Consider the following 19,246-nt stretch of genomic DNA (forward strand, 5'->3'; position numbering starts at 1 on the left):
TCCCTCTAGGGTTTAGCAAACCATACCTTACGCGCTACCGGATCGTTCAACCCATTTGTAAGGCCTAACCATGCGGATATCAAACCAGTCCTTGAAGAACAAGGAACAACTATAAAGGATCAGATCTACTAAATAGAGAACAAGCAAGATGCTGCCCTTACACCTAAGATAGGTGTAAGGGCAGCTAGATATCGAGGGGTAGCGTAGCTAAGCAAGTATATCATGAAAGCATCGACGTCAGCCCCAAAACATCTAAGATAAGGGTGTTGCTCGCCATCAAAAAGGCTCCAGCACGAGCAACACCAACGACGAATAAACTGATACTGCCTAGATTGCACGATCTAGGCAGCATGTTGCTTACCCGGGAGAAACCCTCGAAACAAGGGGTGGCGATGCGCCTAGATTGATTTGTTGTGAACGTGATCGTCCTCCTTTCTCAATAACCCTAGATACATATTTATAGTCCGTGGACTTTCAATCTTAGGAATAATCCTAGCTGCGTACGACTAAAGTCTATCTCTTAATTCTAAATCTACCATAATATACAGATACACGGGCAATCTAGCCCAAATCCCCGCACAAGGCCGTGTCAGAGATACTTCGTTCGCATGTCCTTTAAGCCCTTCCTCGATCACGGCCCATCTTCGGACTTGGTTAAATTCTGGTGATAACACATGCCCCCCTGGTTTTGGCAATGATAATTTCAAAACCACTCTGTTTTTTTCTTCGTAGGGTCACGTCGTGGCAGAGCAGAAACGTCACAGTATCCTTCATCATGATGCCTTGCCTTCTCAACTCCTCTGCATGATTTGATAGTTTTGGCACCATGTCCTCGGAAACCGCCACAGCATTAAATCTCCACTATATCCCCTTTTATTTAACCGTGTCGAGCAACTTGCTTCTTCATCCCCCTGCTCAGTACTAGCCATCGAAAACCCCTCCTCTACCATGGACTCCTCCTCCTCCTCTGCTTCATCGGCTCTCTCCTTCGAGTCCTCTTCCTCGAGTGAGCCGATGCCAGAGTACAACCAGATGGAGGCGTACAATAGGCGCGCTCCCGAGCATTGGGATGAGCGGGAGTGGGACTTCGACTTCGTGCCAGATGGCCCACCCCTGGCCTTCATCGGGTCAGATGGTGATTTGCCCCTGACCGACGGGGAGGACGACCTCCGGTTCCTCGTCGACGGGAACTGGAGGCGGAGAGTGAAGATGACCTCTTCTCCTGGGGTGACTTCACCTCCTCCGACGAAGAGGAGGAAGAGGAGGACGAGGAGGACGACACCTCCTCCGACGAAGAGGAGGAAGAGGAGGACGACACCTCCTCCGACGAGCCGCCGGCGAAGCGCTTCCGCGCCGGGTCGGATGACGATGAAGACGACGACGACGAGGAGGAAGAAGCCCCTGCCGAGGGCTACGACAGCAGCGACGAGGAGCTCGCCAGCAGCAGCACCGACGGCGGCTACGACGGCGACGACGAGGGCAGCGACAGCCCTTAGATTAGGGACTACTAGCATAGGACTAGTAGTAGCAATCTGCTCTCCTTTTGTTCTTCCTTTCCTGAGCAATCAGCTCCTCTTTGTAAAAAATCCCCTTTTAATCAATGAAGAAGGATTCCATGCTTAATTCTTCCGATTATCAAAAGAAATCAATGCTCAAAGAGCCGATGGCACACATCGGTCTGTACCAAAAACGCCAGCAAGGCCAGTTCCAAAATCCGAACGGTGACCTGATACTTGCTTGTGACAGTTGTTCCTCTTTAGTCGATGGCTACGCATCGGCTTTTAGTTCTAAAGTCGATGACAGTGCATCGGCTGTGCTTTGCATATAATTTTTTTTTACTGGCCGATTTCATGCATCGGCCCCCATATTTCACTGTCCATCATCCCACATACTCGGGAAATATTTCTTGAGATGCTGACCATTGACAGCCACTGGGAACTTCGCACCACTCAGCTCCTCGAGCATGTATGCATTGCCCTTTAGGACTTGGTCGACTCTGTACGGCCCGTGCCAATTTGGAGACCATTTACCATACACCTTGTCCTTAGTCCCCAACGGCAATACAGCTCCCATACCAAATCACCAACGTGGAACTCCTTCGGCTTCACCTTCTTATTATATGCACGAGCTACCTTGGCTTTGTTCTCTTTAATTTTCTCAAGCGACCAAAGTCTAAGTTCCGTCAGATCCTCGACGCTATCACTCATCAGAGCCGCGTATTCTTCCGTTGTTAAGTCATTCTGAAACGTGACACGTCTCGACCCAGCGTAACGCGGCTTCCAGGGTAACGCGGCTTCTTGTCCATAGACCAGATGGTATGGCGAGGTTTTTATCGCTCCATGACATGACATGCGATAAGCCCACAGAGCTTCTGACAATACCTCGTGCCAACGTCTAGGGTGCTCGTCAACTTTCCTCTTGATCAGCTTAATAAGGCTATGGTTGGATGCTTCAGCTTGCCCATTTGCTTGAGCATAGTATGGGGACGATCGGATCAACTTAATTCCCATGTCTTCGCAGAACTCTCTAAACTCGCGAGAAACGAAAATCGAACCTCCATCGGTCGTGATGGTCTGGGGGATCCCAAATCTGTGAATGACATGCTCCTTTACAAAATTGATAACATCGGCCGATGCTACTGACTTCATAGGAACGGCCTCCACCCATTTAGTAAAATAATTTGTGATTGCCAGAATCCACACATGGCCTTTGCTCGATGGAGGATTGATTTTTCCGATCATATCCATAGCCCAACCTCGGAATGGCCAAGGCTTGATGATGGGGTTCATTGCTGATGCATGTGCCATCTGAATCTTCCCAAATTTCTGACATGCTTGACACCCTTTATAGTAATTAAAACAGTCCTCCAACATGGTGGGCCAATAAAACCCCGATCGCCTGATCAACCATTTCATCTTGTGAGCCGATTGATGGGTTCCACAGGCGCCTTCGTGTACCTCATGTAAGAGCCGATTTGACTCGGCTGGCCCCAAACATCTGAGAAGTAATCCTTCCGAAGTCCTGTAGAACATGTCATCTCCAATAAGGACATACTTCATGGCCTTGTACCTTATCCGTTTAGGTGCCCCCCGAGCCGAATCTTTCAAGTAATTGAAGATATCGGCTCTCCAGTCATCTGGTTCCATGAACTGTACCTGGACATCGGCTCCATCTACTATGTCCTTGTAGCCTGACGCCATCTGTGCGAGATCGTTCGCCTCGATATTCTGCGACCTCGGGACCCAGCTGAAGTTTATGTACCTAAATTGTGCCATCAGCTCACGGCATTGCATCCATAATGGGAAGAGTGACTCGCTCTCACATTTATATTCGTCCGTGAGCTGGGAAATCACCAGCTTTGAGTCTCCAAAAAGTTCCACTGCTTCTGCCCCGGCTTCAAGAAGCAACTCCATCCCCTTACGTACCGCTTCATACTCAGCAACATTATTGGTGCAAGGGGTAGATAGCTTGATGGAAAAGGAGTAGGTTGCCCCCCGGGGCGACACGAGTAGAATGCCGATGCCGCAACCATCATCGCAAACTGATCCATCGAAAAACATGGCCCATGCACGTATAGACAGTGCTGCTATATCAGTGTTGATTCGTTCAACGATCAGATCGGCCAACGCCTGTCCTTTGACTGCTTTCGCAGGTTGATACCGGAGATCCAATTCCGATAATGCAAACATCCACTTACCGAGTCGTCCTTTCAACACAGGAGACGACAGCATATGTTTGATGACGTCTGATTTGCAGATGATGACGATTTCTGCTGTCAGAAAGATGTGACGAAGCTTGGTGCAGGTAAAAAATAGGCAGAGGCACAACTTCTCGATCTCAGGGTACCTAGTCTCTGCATCCAACATCCTTCTGCTGAGGTAGAAAGCGACTCTTTCCATACCATCATAGATTTGCACTACCACTGAGGCGATGGAAGTGTCAGCTACTGACAGGTAAATATAGAATGGCCTGTCTTGCTGGGGCGGAACCAACACGGGTGGCTTCGTTAGATATTCTTTAATCTCATAAAACGCTCGCTGTTGCTCTGCCCCCCAGTGAAACTCCTCATCAGGTCGGATTTTTACCAATCCCATGAACGGCTTAATTCGCCCTGACAGATTAGAGATGAACCTTCTGACGAAGTTGATTTTGCCGATGAGACTTTGGAGTTCCTTTTTTGTGGTAGGTGGCTTCATTGTTCGTATCGCCTCTTGACTTTTCAGGCCGATCTCAATTCCACGTTCATGTACTAGGAAGCCCAGGAATTGACCGGCCGTCACACCAAAAGCACACTTATTTGGATTCATTCTTAGTCCGAACTTTCTAGTTCGGTCCAGGATGCGTCGCAAATCCTCCAGGTGTCCCTCCACTGAGACAGACTTGACCACCACATCATCAATGTAGATCTCCACCAACTTGCCGATCAGATCATGAAAGATGTAATTCATGGCTCGTTGGTATGCTGCGCCGGCATTCTTCAGCCCAAATGTCATGACTACATACTCAAACAAGCCCACCGAACCTGGCACTCTGAATGCAGTCTTGTGTATATCTTCTGGAGCCATGAAAATTTGGTTGTAGCCGGCATTGCCATCCATGAAGCTTAAAACCTTATGACCAGCAGCTGCATTGATCAACGTCTCGGCTACCGGCATAGGGTACTCATCCTTCGGAGTGGCTCTGTTGAGATCGCGAAAATCTATGGCGACGCGCCATCGGCCGTCCTTCTTCTCTACAGGTACGATACTAGATATCCACTCAGCGTACATGAATGTCCTGATGAACCCGGCGCTCAACATCTTCTCGATCTCTTTCTTGACTTCTTCTAGAATTTCGGCCTTCATCTGTCGTGCTCGCTGATGGAACGGCCGAAATCCTTTCTTAAGAGGGAGCCGATGCTCAATGATGCTCCTGTCTAACCCGGGCATCTCTATATAATCCCAGGCAAAACAATCTGGGTATTCTTTCAACAAAGTTATCATCAGGCCCCTCAGATGCGGATCTAACTTTTTGCTGATAAATGTTGGTCGTGGCTTATCCCCAGGACCAATGTCAATCTCTTCTAGCTCATCAGCCGACGTAAACCCATACCCTAGATTTCCGTCGCCTGTTAGATCGATGCTGAACACAGGCAGAACGTATGGCGACGATAATTTTGGCCGATTGCTGGAATCGGCCTCCTTGTTGATTGAATTGCTCAATGAAGGCTTACAACTTGTTTGTGCTCCCCTACATGAGGGAGTCTTCCTACCATGACTACGTGACATGCTTGAGGTGAGATCCTCGCTTTTTATTTTTTGGGGCCGATCGCAGGGATCGGCCTTGCCACGTATGTCGATGGATGTTGCTCTTGCTACTCTACCAGGCCGGTGGATAAGACCAGCCTCACCCCGTTTTTTGCCACCTCGATGCGATCACAGCCGTCCAAACTGACTCCAGATAGCGGCTCTTGGTCTTCCGAGTCCCAAATGTTCATGCCGGCTATTGAGACCTCGATCGAGTCATCTGCATGCACGACTTCCACGTCATCTCCATCCCATTGTATCAGGCATTGGTGCATTGTAGATGGAATGCAGCAATTGGCGTGAATCCAATCCCTCCCTAGCAGGACAGCGTAGGTGCTTTTGCTGTCGACGATGAAGAACGTTGTTGGGATGGTTTTCCGGCCTACGGTTAGATCCACGTTCAGAACGCCTTGCGTCCCTGATGCTTGGCCGTTGAAGTCGTTTAGTGTGACGTTGGTCTTGATCAAATCTGCACTGGAGCGTCCCAAACGCCGTAGCATGGAATATGGCATTATATTGACTCGCCGCTCCCGTGTCAACCAACATCCTCGCCGACAGGCTGCCCATTGATATAACCTTTCGGTGCAGGGCCTTCATATGTTTGTAGCCCTTCTCTCGTGGCTTTTCAAAGATGACTGGCCGTCGACCGCAGTCAAACTGCGCTATCGGCACTTCTTCAGTTCCTGGAGCACTGAACTCCGACGGAAGTATGAACACCATGTTTGTGCCAGTCGATGCACTCGCATCGGCTTTTACTTGCTTGGGGCGCCACACTTTCTTCTGTGGACGACTCTCCTCGTCCAAAGTTTGTTGAATCTTCACGGCCAGGTCGGGCCGCGCTTTCCTCAACGTGTGCAGGTATTGCGCCTGGGCTTGCTCCAAGCTACGTAGCCGCTGAACTCTACGCTTTTGGGAGTGGCTGAGTCCATCAGGACACCACCTTGGCCGGTGATACCTGTCCTCTTCTTCCTCTTCTGACTCCTCAAAGTCTTCATCTTGAGATGACTCAGCTCGTTTGTTCTGTGGTGGGAGAGGCCCTAGACGTTTGAAAACTGAAACTTCTCCAGCGTCCCTCTTCTGCCGTCTACACTCCGGGCAGTTGTCGATCGTGCGCAATCGGCTCATTCCTGAATCCCAGCAGTGTTTAAAGAAGGGACAGTCCCAGTGTCTATCCATGTCTTCCTGCTCCCTTGGCCTCCCCTTAGCGCGGTGCTCATATCCTTCGTCGTCTCTATCATACCGACGACGTCTTCCATTGTCTACGTCACACCGATGATGTCTCTCGTCATCTCTGTCGTACTGCCGACGTCGGTCATACTGATACTCATATTTGTTAAGGAGATGTGTGGAGAGTGGTCGTTGATATCGCATGCTTCTCACTTGTTCCTCGGTGAGGTACCGTCTATCATCATATCGGGGCCGGTCGCGTGGGTCGGCCTCCTCTTTTTCCTTGCCGCGGGAGTGACTGCTTTCTTCTTTATCCTTGCCATGGGGGCGTATAGGCCCTGCCATGTTAACATCGAACGAGAAATCTAGTCGACGCCTCGCGGAGTGATTGGCTTCCACCATGTTGACGCCAGGAAACAGATGTGTGTCCACTTTCATGGCGAACTTCCCAAAGAGTAATCGGCCTTGTTCTATCGCCGTTTGGATCTGCTGACGAAACCCCTTGCAGTCATTGGTGGTATGGGTGAACGAGTGATGCCATTTGCAGTACGGCCTCCCGTTCTTTTCTTGCGCCGTGGGGATTTTATGGCCCTCGGGTAACTTCAGCTGTTTTTCCTTAAGCAATAGATCAAATATCTGCTCAGCTTTGCTCACATCGAAGTCAAACCCTTTTGCAGGCCCTTGTGGTTTCACCCATTTGCAGGATACGTGATTTGCCCCCCGAGCCCATTCAGCCACGGCCACTTCCAGGTCTTCTGCAGAATCTTCAGCTTCTTCTGTCTCGACCAGGCCTACCGGACGCTTGAACTTGTCCTGGTACAATTCAGGGTGCCGCTGCTCATACGATGTGAGTTTCTGTACCATGTGCGACAGTGAACTGTACTCTACTTGGAAAGCCAGATCCTTGATCGGCGTGGCGAGGCCCAATGCTGCCAGATCGACTGCTTCCTTTTCAGTTAAACGGACCGAATAACATCGGTTCCTGACAGTCCTGAAACGCTGAATATATTCTGACACCGTTTCTCCCCGCTTCTGCCGTACCTGCGTCAGATCGGCAATGCCAGCTTCGGTAGCTTCTGAGTGATATTGCACATGAAACCGCTTCTTCCAGCTGCTTCCACGTCCGGACCGAGTTTGGTGGCAACGAGGTGTACCACCCGAAGGCTGATCCCGTGAGAGATTGTGCAAAAACCTTACACGTAATGGATCCGATGCTGAAATCATGCCCAGCTGTGCCAAATATCGGCTCACGTGCTCTATTGAGCTAGACCCTTCTGCTCCATTGAATTTTGAGAATTCAGGGAGCCGATATTTGGGTGGCAGCGGGATCAAGTCATACTCGTCGGGGTACGGCTTGAAATAGCCGATTGTTTTCCTCTTCGGCAAGATGCCGAACTGGTCTCTCAAGATGGTGCTGATTTGTTCCATGGTATTAGCTGTAGGGACCGAGCTCTCATGACCCGTTCCGGTGGCATATTTAGCTAGCCATGTCTGTTTATCAGCGTCTGCTCCAGAAATCCCTGTTGGTGCAATTTAGTTCGTGCGCGCCAAAGCATTGCAGTCCGACACGTATGTGCACACGTATCCATGTGGTATCTCTTTAGGCGGCTCATATAGGAACTGGCAATCGCTAGGATTGCCTCCAACCTTGTAGACGATGTACGCCGGTGAACCCGGTAGCTCAGGCGCTGCAAGCCCGAATGGCAGCGGCGGTCTGATCTGGAGCGGTATTTCTCCCTGGTGAGTCCCTAGGGTAGGTCCTGACGGAGAGTACTGATGCTTCATGATTTCCTGCACCACACGAACCGCAACGCGCTTGAAGGCGTTCACCAAGCTCTCAGAATGACTGTGTAGAGAATGAGCCACCATGTAATTAATTTCCTGGCGCAGAGCTCTGGTGCGTTCCTCTGAAGAGGTAGACAGGTCTACTTCATCAAGAGCGCCTTCGGGGGAGAACCCTTTCCACCTGATGCCATGTGAACGGGTCTTCATGAAGGAGCCGATGAGATCGGCTTCCAAGATGGCTTTCATCTCATCATATTTCTTCTTGTGCTCCTCAGGCAGATCGACGTACGTGACTGGTTCGCCCACCACCTCATCGGCGGCTTTTGACATGGTTGCTGCGGATGTCGACGTAGTTGTTGTTGTAGAGTGTCCCACCGGCGTGCCGGAATGTGTTGCGTACCAAAACCCACCGGCGAGCAGCGACGGGCAACACCGTAGAGCCGGGAGGCTCCCGGGACCGCGGGTGGATCCCGGGTCCCTCGGGCGACGGCCCGCAATGCCTCCGGCGCACGTCCCGGTGTTTGCGAGGGCGTGCCACCTGACCTATACCTGGTCGGGAAGGTGATGGATTGCTTCGATTAGTTTCCTGCATGGCAAACACGTAAACATTAAATACGAGCCCCGATCGGCTCTTAGGTTGCCTCGTGGATCGGCTCAAAGAGCCGATTGCCCCATGGTTTATGTTGGATTTACAATGACATGGGGATCATGCTTAATCAATATCAAGTTAAACCAATCTACGATAGTCTAGGGCTTTCACCGCATAACCGGAACATCCTACGCGTAGTTGAGCCTAGCAGACACGTAAGGTGATGGAAAACTAGCCCTAAAGAGGCCTAAAAACCAACATGAAGTTGATCCCCGGAACAATCCCTCTAGGGTTTAGCAAACCATACCTTACGCGCTACCGGATCGTTCAACCCGTTTGTAAGGCCTAACCATGCGGATATCAAACCAATCCTTGAAGAACAAGGAACAACTATAAAGGATCAGATCTACTAAATAGAGAACAAGCAAGATGCTGCCCTTACACCTAAGATAGGTGTAAGGGCAGCTAGATATCGAGGGGTAGCGTAGCTAAGCAAGTATATCATGAAAGCATCGACGTCAGCCCCAAAACATCTAAGATAAGGGTGTTGCTCGCCATCAAAAAGGCTTCAGCACGAGCAACACCAACGACGAATAAACTGATACTGCCTAGATCGCAAGATGCGATCTAGGCAGCATGTTGCTTACCCGGGAGAAACCCTCGAAACAAGGGGTGGCGATGCGCCTAGATTGATTTGTTGTGAACGTGATCGTCCTCCTTTCTCAATAACCCTAGATACATATTTATAGTCCGTGGACTTTCTACCTTAGGAATAATCCTAGCTGCGTACGACTAAAGTCTATCTCTTAATTCTAAATCTACCATAATATACAGATACACGAGCAATCTAGCCCAAATCCCCGCACAAGGCCGTGTCAGAGACACTTCGTTCGCATGTCCTTTAAGCCCTTCCTCGATCACGGCCCATCTTCGGACTTGGTTAAATTCTGATGATAACAGTGTCATACAATTTTTCGCCTGCTCATTGAGTTGGCAATGCTTGATGAGTGGTGACAACAACCGTTGAAAGGCCCCTTCTCAGGTATGGAAGTAATCATGACAGAGTTGCTCGACAATATGTTCGATGCCGTTGTCTAGAACTTCTAGATGATATTAAAGCTTAACGTTTGTAGGTTCTACTTCTATTTAAGTATGTTTCTATTATCATTGTACTAACTGATTATGCTTAAGATCATATAAAATATTTATGTATTGCTACAATTTTAAAATTTTGTATCAATCTTTTTTATACATTAAAGTTCATCTGATCTTAATTTTTTTTTTCATTCTTCACTACTGAAAAAAGCCTTTTAAAATACATCGCACAAGCCAAAGCAACCAAATAAGTACCCGGATTCATCCTAAAAAGGCACAAAACCGCACCCGTATAGGATACAAGTTTGGATTTACAGATATTAAAGAAAACTTCAGGTTTCTTTTTACATGGAAATAATAATACCTGCTACTTGGGCCATCTGGATTGTCAGGAATAGCCATGGTGGCGAGGAGGAGCTGGAGAAAAGTTGGCTGCTTTTGTCTCTTGGGGAGGGATCTTACCCTCTCTGCTGGTGGAGCTGCTCCTCCAGCGCGTCTCTCTGTTCATCCTCTCTGCCTCGCCGTGGTGGTGAGAGGAGAGGTGGAGGTTGGACGAGTTGGACCTCTGCTCATCAGCGCCTGCCTACAGGGTGCTATGGAGCTTCTTCGGTGAAGCTCTTCTGTGCGGGACACGCGCCGCTCCTCGTCGATGGCACGATCTTAGGCCGGCATGGCGGCCCATCTGCAACCTCCAAGTCGGAGGCTCTTCTTCGCTCTGTTCGCCGGAGCTCGTCGCCTCTCCACCGCCAAGTGGTTCGTCCCCGGAGGAGGAGAAGCGGCCGGCGGATCAGCAGCATCGCCGGAAGTATGCTATCGAGCATATCAACATCGTATCTCGACGGCAGCGTCTCGAGGTCGTCGGCGAATGGTGGTGGTGGCGCCCAGGGACCCGATTGCTTTTTCAATTTCTGTCTCAGGGTGTTTTCTATAATTTGGGAGGGCCTTTCTTCAAATTTAGGTTTTCCGGTGCAAGAGATGCCTGAGGACTTCCCTGTAAATTTGTACCCACCACGTGTGATGGAATGAAAGCTCCTGGGCCTTCTAGGCCTTTCTTTGTTAAAAAAAAACATTTGAACAGCTGGAAGGCCATATTCAAAGAAGGGGAGACTTGTGAGTCATAGAATCAGAAGAAAGCATGCACATCTGTTTAATCTTTGGATGCAGCAAAATGTATAAGCTTTAGTTTCCTTTTTTTAGTTTCTTCTTACCTTCTTTTGTAAGTATCTATAAATATGTAACACTATTTGATAATAAAATAAAAATTGCAGTGGGATTCTCTCCCACAGTTTCACCTTCAAAAAAAGAGAGACACTTTTGCTAGGTTCAGTGTGAATAAGCTTTCTCTCCTTACATAGGATTTCTCTAATTATCAGCGTGAGCAAATACAAGATACCTTTGAGCCATTTCTTGTTCATATGAAAAGGGCTGAAGATTTCAGAGATTATCTTGATATTGCAAGCCAAGCTAAAAATATGATTGAACTTAAAAATCACACCATGTTTCCTACAGTTTACCGCCTCATTGAGTTGGCGCACAACGCTTTTATAAATGGTGAAAGCAACCGTTGAAAGGGCCTTCTCAGCTATGAAGATTGTCATAACTGAGTTGCTCGACAGAATGTTCAATGGTTAGCTTAATGATTTAATGGTATACTACATCGAGTGAGGGATATTCAGAAGTCTTTATCTTGGTGAAATTAAAAATTAAAAAGAAGGTAGAACTTTGCCATTGCTTGGACTTCTAGACGACATTAAAGCTTCAATATCGGTACGTTTATAGATTCTACTTCTATTTAAGTAAGTATCTATTATTATTGTACTAAGTGATTATGCTTACGGTCATTTAAAATATAAATGTATCGATACAGTATTAAACTTTTGTATCAATTATTTTTTATGCTTTAGAGTTGGTCCAGCCTTAAACTTTTTTCATCCTTCGCCACTGAATAAAGCCTTCTGAAAATACATCACACCAGCCCAAGCGATCAAATAAGTACCCGGATTCATCCTAAAAAGGCACAAACCCGCACCCGTGGTCGCAAGTTGCAACACATGATCTTGGGTGGGTGTCACCCATCGAGACCAAGGCCTCAAGCACGCACGCATTGCACCTGCATCAAAACATCGCCGTCAGTCACCACCGGCGACCCGCGCGCGGGGCGAGATATACATGGCCCTCCCGACACCTGACCCACCGGTGGATGGCGACGGCGGAGATATACTAGGGCAAAAGGTTGCCGGTCTGGTTTGGCCTGTATTATTCGAGGCAAGATAATCCCGTGATCCGCAGAGACTCAAGAAAACCCAACCCAATCATGATCATGGAACGACGGAAAGCCGGCGTTGGAAGATTCCGGAGGTTGCACGGCCGACTGTACGAGTGGCAGTGCGCAGGGTGGGCCTGCAGGAGAGCCTTTCTCTGTGCTCCTCCGCTCCCCTTCCGGCTACAGCAAATCTACCAGGTGGCCCGCCGTGGCCGGCGTATCGGCGTACTCTCCAGGAAGAGGAACAGACACTGACCGCCATGTCGCACCAGCCGTTGATCTCCATCCGTGGTGTCAACTACACACAGCACGCCCCACATGAACCCACCAGGAATCGAAACTTTCCTCGCTGGTTTGTTAGTTTTCCGGTGGGCGGCCGGCGAGGAGGCATCGATCCGCACCGCGTACCCACTTGTTCAATTCCACTGTGTACCACGCAGTACTATGACCGCCGTGCCCGTACGTTAGCAAGGGTGTCCAGTGGGATCCCATGTTTATTTTACCATTTCTAGTGTAAATTTTAAAGGTTTTGTCTATCGAGCAAGATTTTTTAAAGTCTCAGTCACTAGCAAAGTGAAAACGCAGCTTAAAGAAAAGTGCAACTCAATACCGTTGCATTTTTCTGGCAGATGCAAGCGTAATTGAAAACGACTTAACTTCTTTTTACATTGGGTTGCACTTTTCATTAGATGACTACAAATTTTAGCCGACTAAGACACGGCTCCCGAGACATAGCAAAACCTTTTAAAACTGTTACTTGCATGGGAAACAACAAAATAAGCTAGAAGTGGGATTTTGAGAGAAGTGCATGCTACCCTGCAATTGTTGCGGGAATAGGATTTTTTCTTGGGGCCCTTGGAATTTATCGCGAACAGCTTGTGCTTGAACACAATATCCAGTTGGCCAGTTTTAAACTCGGTAAACACAAGTCAGTTGTCGGTATTGTGAGTGTGTCGTTAACTTCTGCACCATGTACTCCCTCCGTCCATAAATAAGTGGATGTGCGGGATTTTCAAGGTAAATTAGTATAAAGAGAGAAAAATTGCATTGGGAAGATGCAACCAACATCTCTCTCCTCTTTAATTATTTCATCTCCAATAGGCTAAGTGCATGTACAAAATTAAGATAACATGTGTTGAATATTATTGGGTTTGATTTCTATGCGATGAGAGAGAAATAACTTTTGCTAATTTAAAGTACATTGGGAACATAGAAGTACACTCTTTCATGGACAAAGTTTGAGGCTAGATGGCCACTTATTTGAGGACGGAGGGAGTAGGGGGGAAAGGAAGGCACTGACGCGGAAGGACTGAAAGATACACGACTTAATAAACCGGCCCATAATTGAGATTGACTCTTGAGAGTTGAGATCAAGCTAGCCATGTGGCTAAGGGATGGAGATAAAAATACAACATCCAATAACATATGTACACACTGTCAACTTTTAGTGGATTAAGAATAATCCTTAGTTAGGTCCACAATCGTTGGATTTACATGCTGGTGAGTTGCAACTTGCGACTGTGATTTTTTTCGCAATAAGTGGCAACTGAGAAATATGTTTAAACAGTACAAAATATGTTTAAGTAGTACAAAATGGGAGGATGATGTAGTAGCATGACTAAGGTAATTTTCAGCCAACTGAGAATTAAACGCACCCATGCATATTATTATTCTTAAAAGATAATAACATAGTTAACAATAGAAGACAACACAATGAATGATCAATTGCGTATTTGTGGTAGATTCATTAATTTATACGTCGTACGTACTGTGTGTATAAACAAAGTGATCAAGTTAACATGAATGACGCACGTACGTGACAATTCCATGTATATTTATTAGAGGAAGCGTCCGACGTCTACTGTGTATATTTATGTATATGTACGTTACGTGTACCGGTCATCGATCATCTACGTGTATGGAATAGGGGGATGCACAGGGCCCCCGGAGGAAGCCAGCCGCGGCCGGGGCGAGTGTCAGCTGGAGGCGGCGCTGCGGAAGCTCTGCAGCGACTGCAGGTGCGCCTTGCCGCTGAGGCCGCGCTGCCGGATGTGCACGCGGTACTCGTCGAAGGTCATCTCCGGATACATCGCCGGCGATTCCGGCCCCACGAGCTCCGGCATGGGCCCCACCGGAACATCGCTCCGCGGGTTGTAGAAGAAGGCCAGCGACAGCCGCTCCTCCGCCGCGCTCACCGTCACCCGGTGCTCCACGCTCTTGTACGCCGCGTTGCTCAGCACCTGCAGACAACCGTATACTATCAGTATCATTACTGATCGATCTTTACATAATCATCTTCTGATCGATCGAGAGGACGCTGGTAGTCCCACGTTGACAGGGAACCGGCGGCATCGCATGCTGTACCAGCGATTGGCCCAGGATCGAGCTCAGGTGCGAGCTAGGCATAACTTGATGGGTTTGATAGCTCTCGCACTGTGGCAGCATCAAAGGTGTAGGGCGATTAGACACGACTCTAGCTGGATAGTGCGCCTAGTAGGAGCATGGAATCTTTGCGGACAGAGTAGGTTGTCACTTGCACCTGAACCTTTTTTCTAATATGCCTATAGAGGTATATCCATGAAAGAGAAGAAATGTGCCACTTCATATGGTGCCTCAGATGCCATTGCCTATCAAAAGGGCCCAACACAGCTAGCTAGTTACTCCCCCATTTCCATAATTTTTATAAAACTGAAACCACGACAAAAAATATGGTACAAAGAGAGTAGCTTTCTATAGAAGAGATAGCCAAGCCAAATTGACCAGAGAAGCCCATGTGCGCAATGAAAACAACATCAAAATGTACCCTCTGTGACCCGGATTATTCCACGTTCATCTTTAACTTTTTACAAAAAAAAAAAAAAGATATGCACTCCAGATGGATTAAAAGTTGCTACACAGAAACTAATTAACATATAAATTGAATCTTTGCCTTTGCCTATATATTGATATTCTTGGTTTCACCGTATGTTTTATAGAATAATGCAATAAAATTCATTCATTTTTAATATTTGCACCCCAGGAAAGGAATCATGCATGTCTATGTACTCCAAAGAAAGAAAAAAAACCTGCCTGGATTTTCAAACAACATGGTTTTGTGAAAGTTTTTTTTCACGATTTTTATAAATTCCCTATTATGAATTTGAAGCACTTTAATTCATGTAAGGAAAACATATCTTTCACGTGGATTCGTCTTTGTGATCGGACACAGTCAAGAGGATACGCCGATGCTTTTGGTTGGAGAAACAGTTACTTGTCCCATTTTCCAATGGATGTCCATGGACACTTGTCGACACCTGAGAACATCTTTCCGGACCCCTACCCCCGGGCTCTGCTTCCGTTCCTTGCGCAGATAGTGCACCACGATTGCAATGGAGCACGTTCTGTACTTCTATGGTGTTTGCAATGATGGTCATATATACATAGACTCGTATTACGTTCTCATCGTTGTCAGTTTGTCGATCACGGATGATTATACTAAGCCTAGCTACCGCATACGTACGCACACGGAACGTTCCAATTGGTACGCTGCTAGCTGCACGTGCGTATTCTCTCTTGTTTTTCTTACCTGGATCTGGTCACCGATGTTGACGATGAAGGCGTCACGGACCGGGTCGACGGTGATCCACTGGCCATCCTTCCTCACCTGCAGCCCCCGCACGTGGTCGTCGACGAGCAGCATCGTCATGCCGCCGGGGTCCGAGTGCGCCGCCACGCCCAGCGTCAGCTCTGGCTGCGGGCACCTCGGGTAGAAGTTGACCCTCAGGCACGCCCCCTCGCCGCCCTCGCCGCCGAACGCTTCATGCAGCCTCCCGCCGTCGAGCCCCAGCCCCCTGGACATCAAACTCGATACCTTCCGGCACAGCTTCACCACATCCTCGCTGTATTCCTCCGTCGCCTCACTGCCATGCATGCATACACATCGATCAGCTAATGAATTAACTCTAAATTGGCTACCAAGCGCGTCATGGATGTTCGATCGTACCGAAGGGTGGAAGGAAGGTCCGGCCACTTGTCGTGGCTCTTGATCGACGGCGGGAGGAGGTGGAGGAAGTAGTAGTCGCCCCAGTCGAGGTGGCCGCCCTTGGCGGTGCCGAGGCGGCTGCCGTAGCCCTCGTACGTCGCCGGCGAGTTGGCGTACCGCTCGCGCACCTCGGCCGGCTGCCGGAAGAAGCCGCGCCACGACGAGCGCGCCCGGCGCAGCAGCTCTGGCCGCACGCCGTGGTTCACTGCCTGGAAGAAACCCCACTCCCGGCACGCCGCCTCCACGGCGCGGGCGGTCTCCTCGGAGTCCGGCATTGACATGTCAACCACCGGGATGTTTGGCCCGCTGCTGCCATGTGAGGAGGCTGCCGGTTGGGGCGTCGTCGTCGACGGCCGCTCGTTCGGTGGCTTCACGTACCGCTCAGGGATCGTCTCGCCGCAGGTGTCCGAAACGGCCTGCACGCGCACCACGGGCTCCGGCCAGCCGGCGCCGCCGTTGAAGCAGCTACTCATCGGTGCTATAGCTTGCCGGTAGTGTTAAGACGCTCCTGCACTAACCATTTATAAAAGCAGCAGAGGATAAGGGGAGAGACACTGTCATAATTGAGGTGTTGAATATAAAAATCATCTAGTGCTTTGCTAAGGTTTGAAAGCAACGGATAGGATAAAACAAACACGTGCTGCAAATATTACGACCAGGAAGGGATTAACATTAATTAATATACACCTTTTGTGTGGCTAGAGTTCTTGTGGACATACATACTTTATGCTAGCTAGTGCGTATGTGGACTCTACACCCCTCTCAAAATTAGTACTTCTTCTAGCTAGGTTAGTGAATAGTCCGTACTACTTAACAATCATGAGCAAAACAAAGCACGTTCTTGCATTCTTGTGCGGTATCATGAGCATTTGAGTATTGAAGTTTGAGCGTTACTCCTTCCGTACTAGATATAATTGTCCTGGCCACATCGGAGTTAATAAAAATGCGTGTTGTTTTAGTATTGAACTATTAAGATAATGTAACTATGTAAGCTCATGTTTTTTTTTATCAAAGTATGCATAACATGTTGTACGATCAAAAGAACCATTGTCATGATGATGATTTAGATTGATTATCTCAGTGTCATAAATTTAAGATCCTTCTGTTCTGTTTTGAGTCCATGCAAGAGCATGAAGATTAGCTTTCATAGATGTGAGGTTGTCGTTATATAGGGGCACATTTGAACGAAGCAACATAGATTTTTTTTTTGCCTCAAAAGCCACGAACAACATCGAACCCATGCATAGTCTTGTTACAACAAACAAACAAACACCACAAGCACACACTCCCTGAAGGTTCGATCCGTCCCGGATCGCATAGAACTCAAAACACAGTGAAAGAATCACGATACAAAGTAAGACTAGTACAAAATGCGTCTACACACGACACAAAATGAAGTAGTAGCTCAAGACCTAGTATGTGCATGAAGTCTCCTCACCTCACCCATCATCTCGTCCATAGGTGATCAATCCTTCGGTCTGACCAGCACCCTCCAATACTGCATATAGATCGGCATTTTAAAACTAGCGTCAGATGGGTTAATAATCAACTTTCCTTCAATAGTCAATTTGTTACGAATGTTCCAAAGGGTCTAGCATTGGGCTGCAAAGGTACAATCTAATCTATGGAAGGGGCCGGCCCGACAGGCCCTGGGCTATGGCAAAGAAGTCCCCGGCACCCGCTGGGTTTCGCACTACAGGAGCTCCCTAGCTCATGCCCACATGAAGCGAGCAAAGGATCACGAGAAGGAAATATGGTTACAATGTTCAAGTTCCCCACACAAAGCATAAATACCATCTGAAGGGCATTGAAGCTTTGCCACCTGTTCACTAGACGAAAGTATTCCTCGAATAAGCTGCCAAAGGAATATTTTGATCTTGTGAGGAACCCTAGTTCACCACACATCCTTGAAATATGCAACAACCACCCTTGCGCCAAGCTAAGGTAGATTGATCTTGTTGAATAAACTCTGGAGACTTTCAAAGCCCATGATACGACATCCTCTTAAAGAGTGGCTTACCTCTTCATGTGGAACTGTGCGTGTAGGGTGGGGTATGTGTGGGTGGGCGGGGGGAGGGGAACTTTCTAGTCACAAATACAGGCTTCCCCAACAGAGGCCAAGAAGGTATGCATCTCATATTACAAATCAATCTTAGGTAAAGTTGAGCCTCGGTGGAGCCTTGCAGGTGTATATTCTCCGAGAGGAAGGTTAATTCTGACAAATTCATCTTTAAACAACAATGAACTCTAGTATTTAGAAAGGTGACTAAGAAAAAAAGAGGAAATATCACATGGTTAGGTTGAGCATCAGTGTGTAAACCTAATGAACAGGGAGCATCGGTATCCTAAATTCCAAACTAATGAACATTGCTTCCATGTTATAGATTCATCATACAACATACTTCCATGTTATAGATTTGACGTTGTAGATATTGCCACATTTTCTTATAAAATTTATCAATATAGAGAAGTATCACCGAGGACAAATCTAAAACTTCGATTATTTTTAGAACAGACTGAATACGGTATATTCATATGTAGCTAGTGCCGTAGTGCGTTGAAAGATGGGCAACACTTGCGGGTTTTTTTTCTACGAAGAGAGTGGCTACATTTCTGCATGTTATATAAAGCCATCTTGTGTTGATAATATGCATTCGTTTGCTGACACTGACGACATAACAATATGTAACGAGGTTAATTTAGGCGGGCACATGAAGGCATTGCTGACTTTTTTGTCCTCTCTAGAATAACCTTTTTTAATTAGATGAACAGTACCCTTGCTGTTTGGTTAGACTTCTCTTTCTCCTCCACGTGGTCTAATAATAACGGAAATTCATCTTGGCTCCCGGGAGCATTTGCTCCCGGATTTTTGGGGAGCAAATTTTGTTTTTCAAAACTTTTCAAAAAATTCTGAAAAAAATCATGCACGTACCTGACCATGGCACGCACCACCTTGTGAAATGTCGCTGCGAAATGTCATCGTATGCGTCCTGGGAAAAAATGACAAATATCCAGATCTGAGATTCATATTTTTGGATCTC

General features: G+C 47.7%; 1 protein-coding gene across 1 annotated transcript; it reads right to left on the bottom strand.

Annotated features, from left to right (window-relative positions):
• Positions 1 to 13,823: 13,823 nt before the first annotated feature.
• Positions 13,824 to 16,684, bottom strand: LOC124702265 (jasmonate-induced oxygenase 1-like). The gene is made up of 3 exons (XM_047234389.1): positions 16,167 to 16,684; positions 15,750 to 16,083; positions 13,824 to 14,424 (listed from the first exon to the last, which is right to left on the bottom strand). Exons 1-3 carry the CDS (start codon positions 16,676 to 16,678, stop codon positions 14,161 to 14,163), a joined length of 1,110 nt encoding a protein of 369 aa, XP_047090345.1. The 5' UTR covers positions 16,679 to 16,684; the 3' UTR covers positions 13,824 to 14,160.
• Between the last annotated feature and the right edge of the window lie 2,562 nt (positions 16,685 to 19,246).

The sequence above is a fragment of the Lolium rigidum genome, chromosome 3 (genome assembly GCF_022539505.1).
Source record: "Lolium rigidum isolate FL_2022 chromosome 3, APGP_CSIRO_Lrig_0.1, whole genome shotgun sequence".
Classification (NCBI taxonomy): Eukaryota; Viridiplantae; Streptophyta; class Magnoliopsida; order Poales; family Poaceae; genus Lolium; species Lolium rigidum.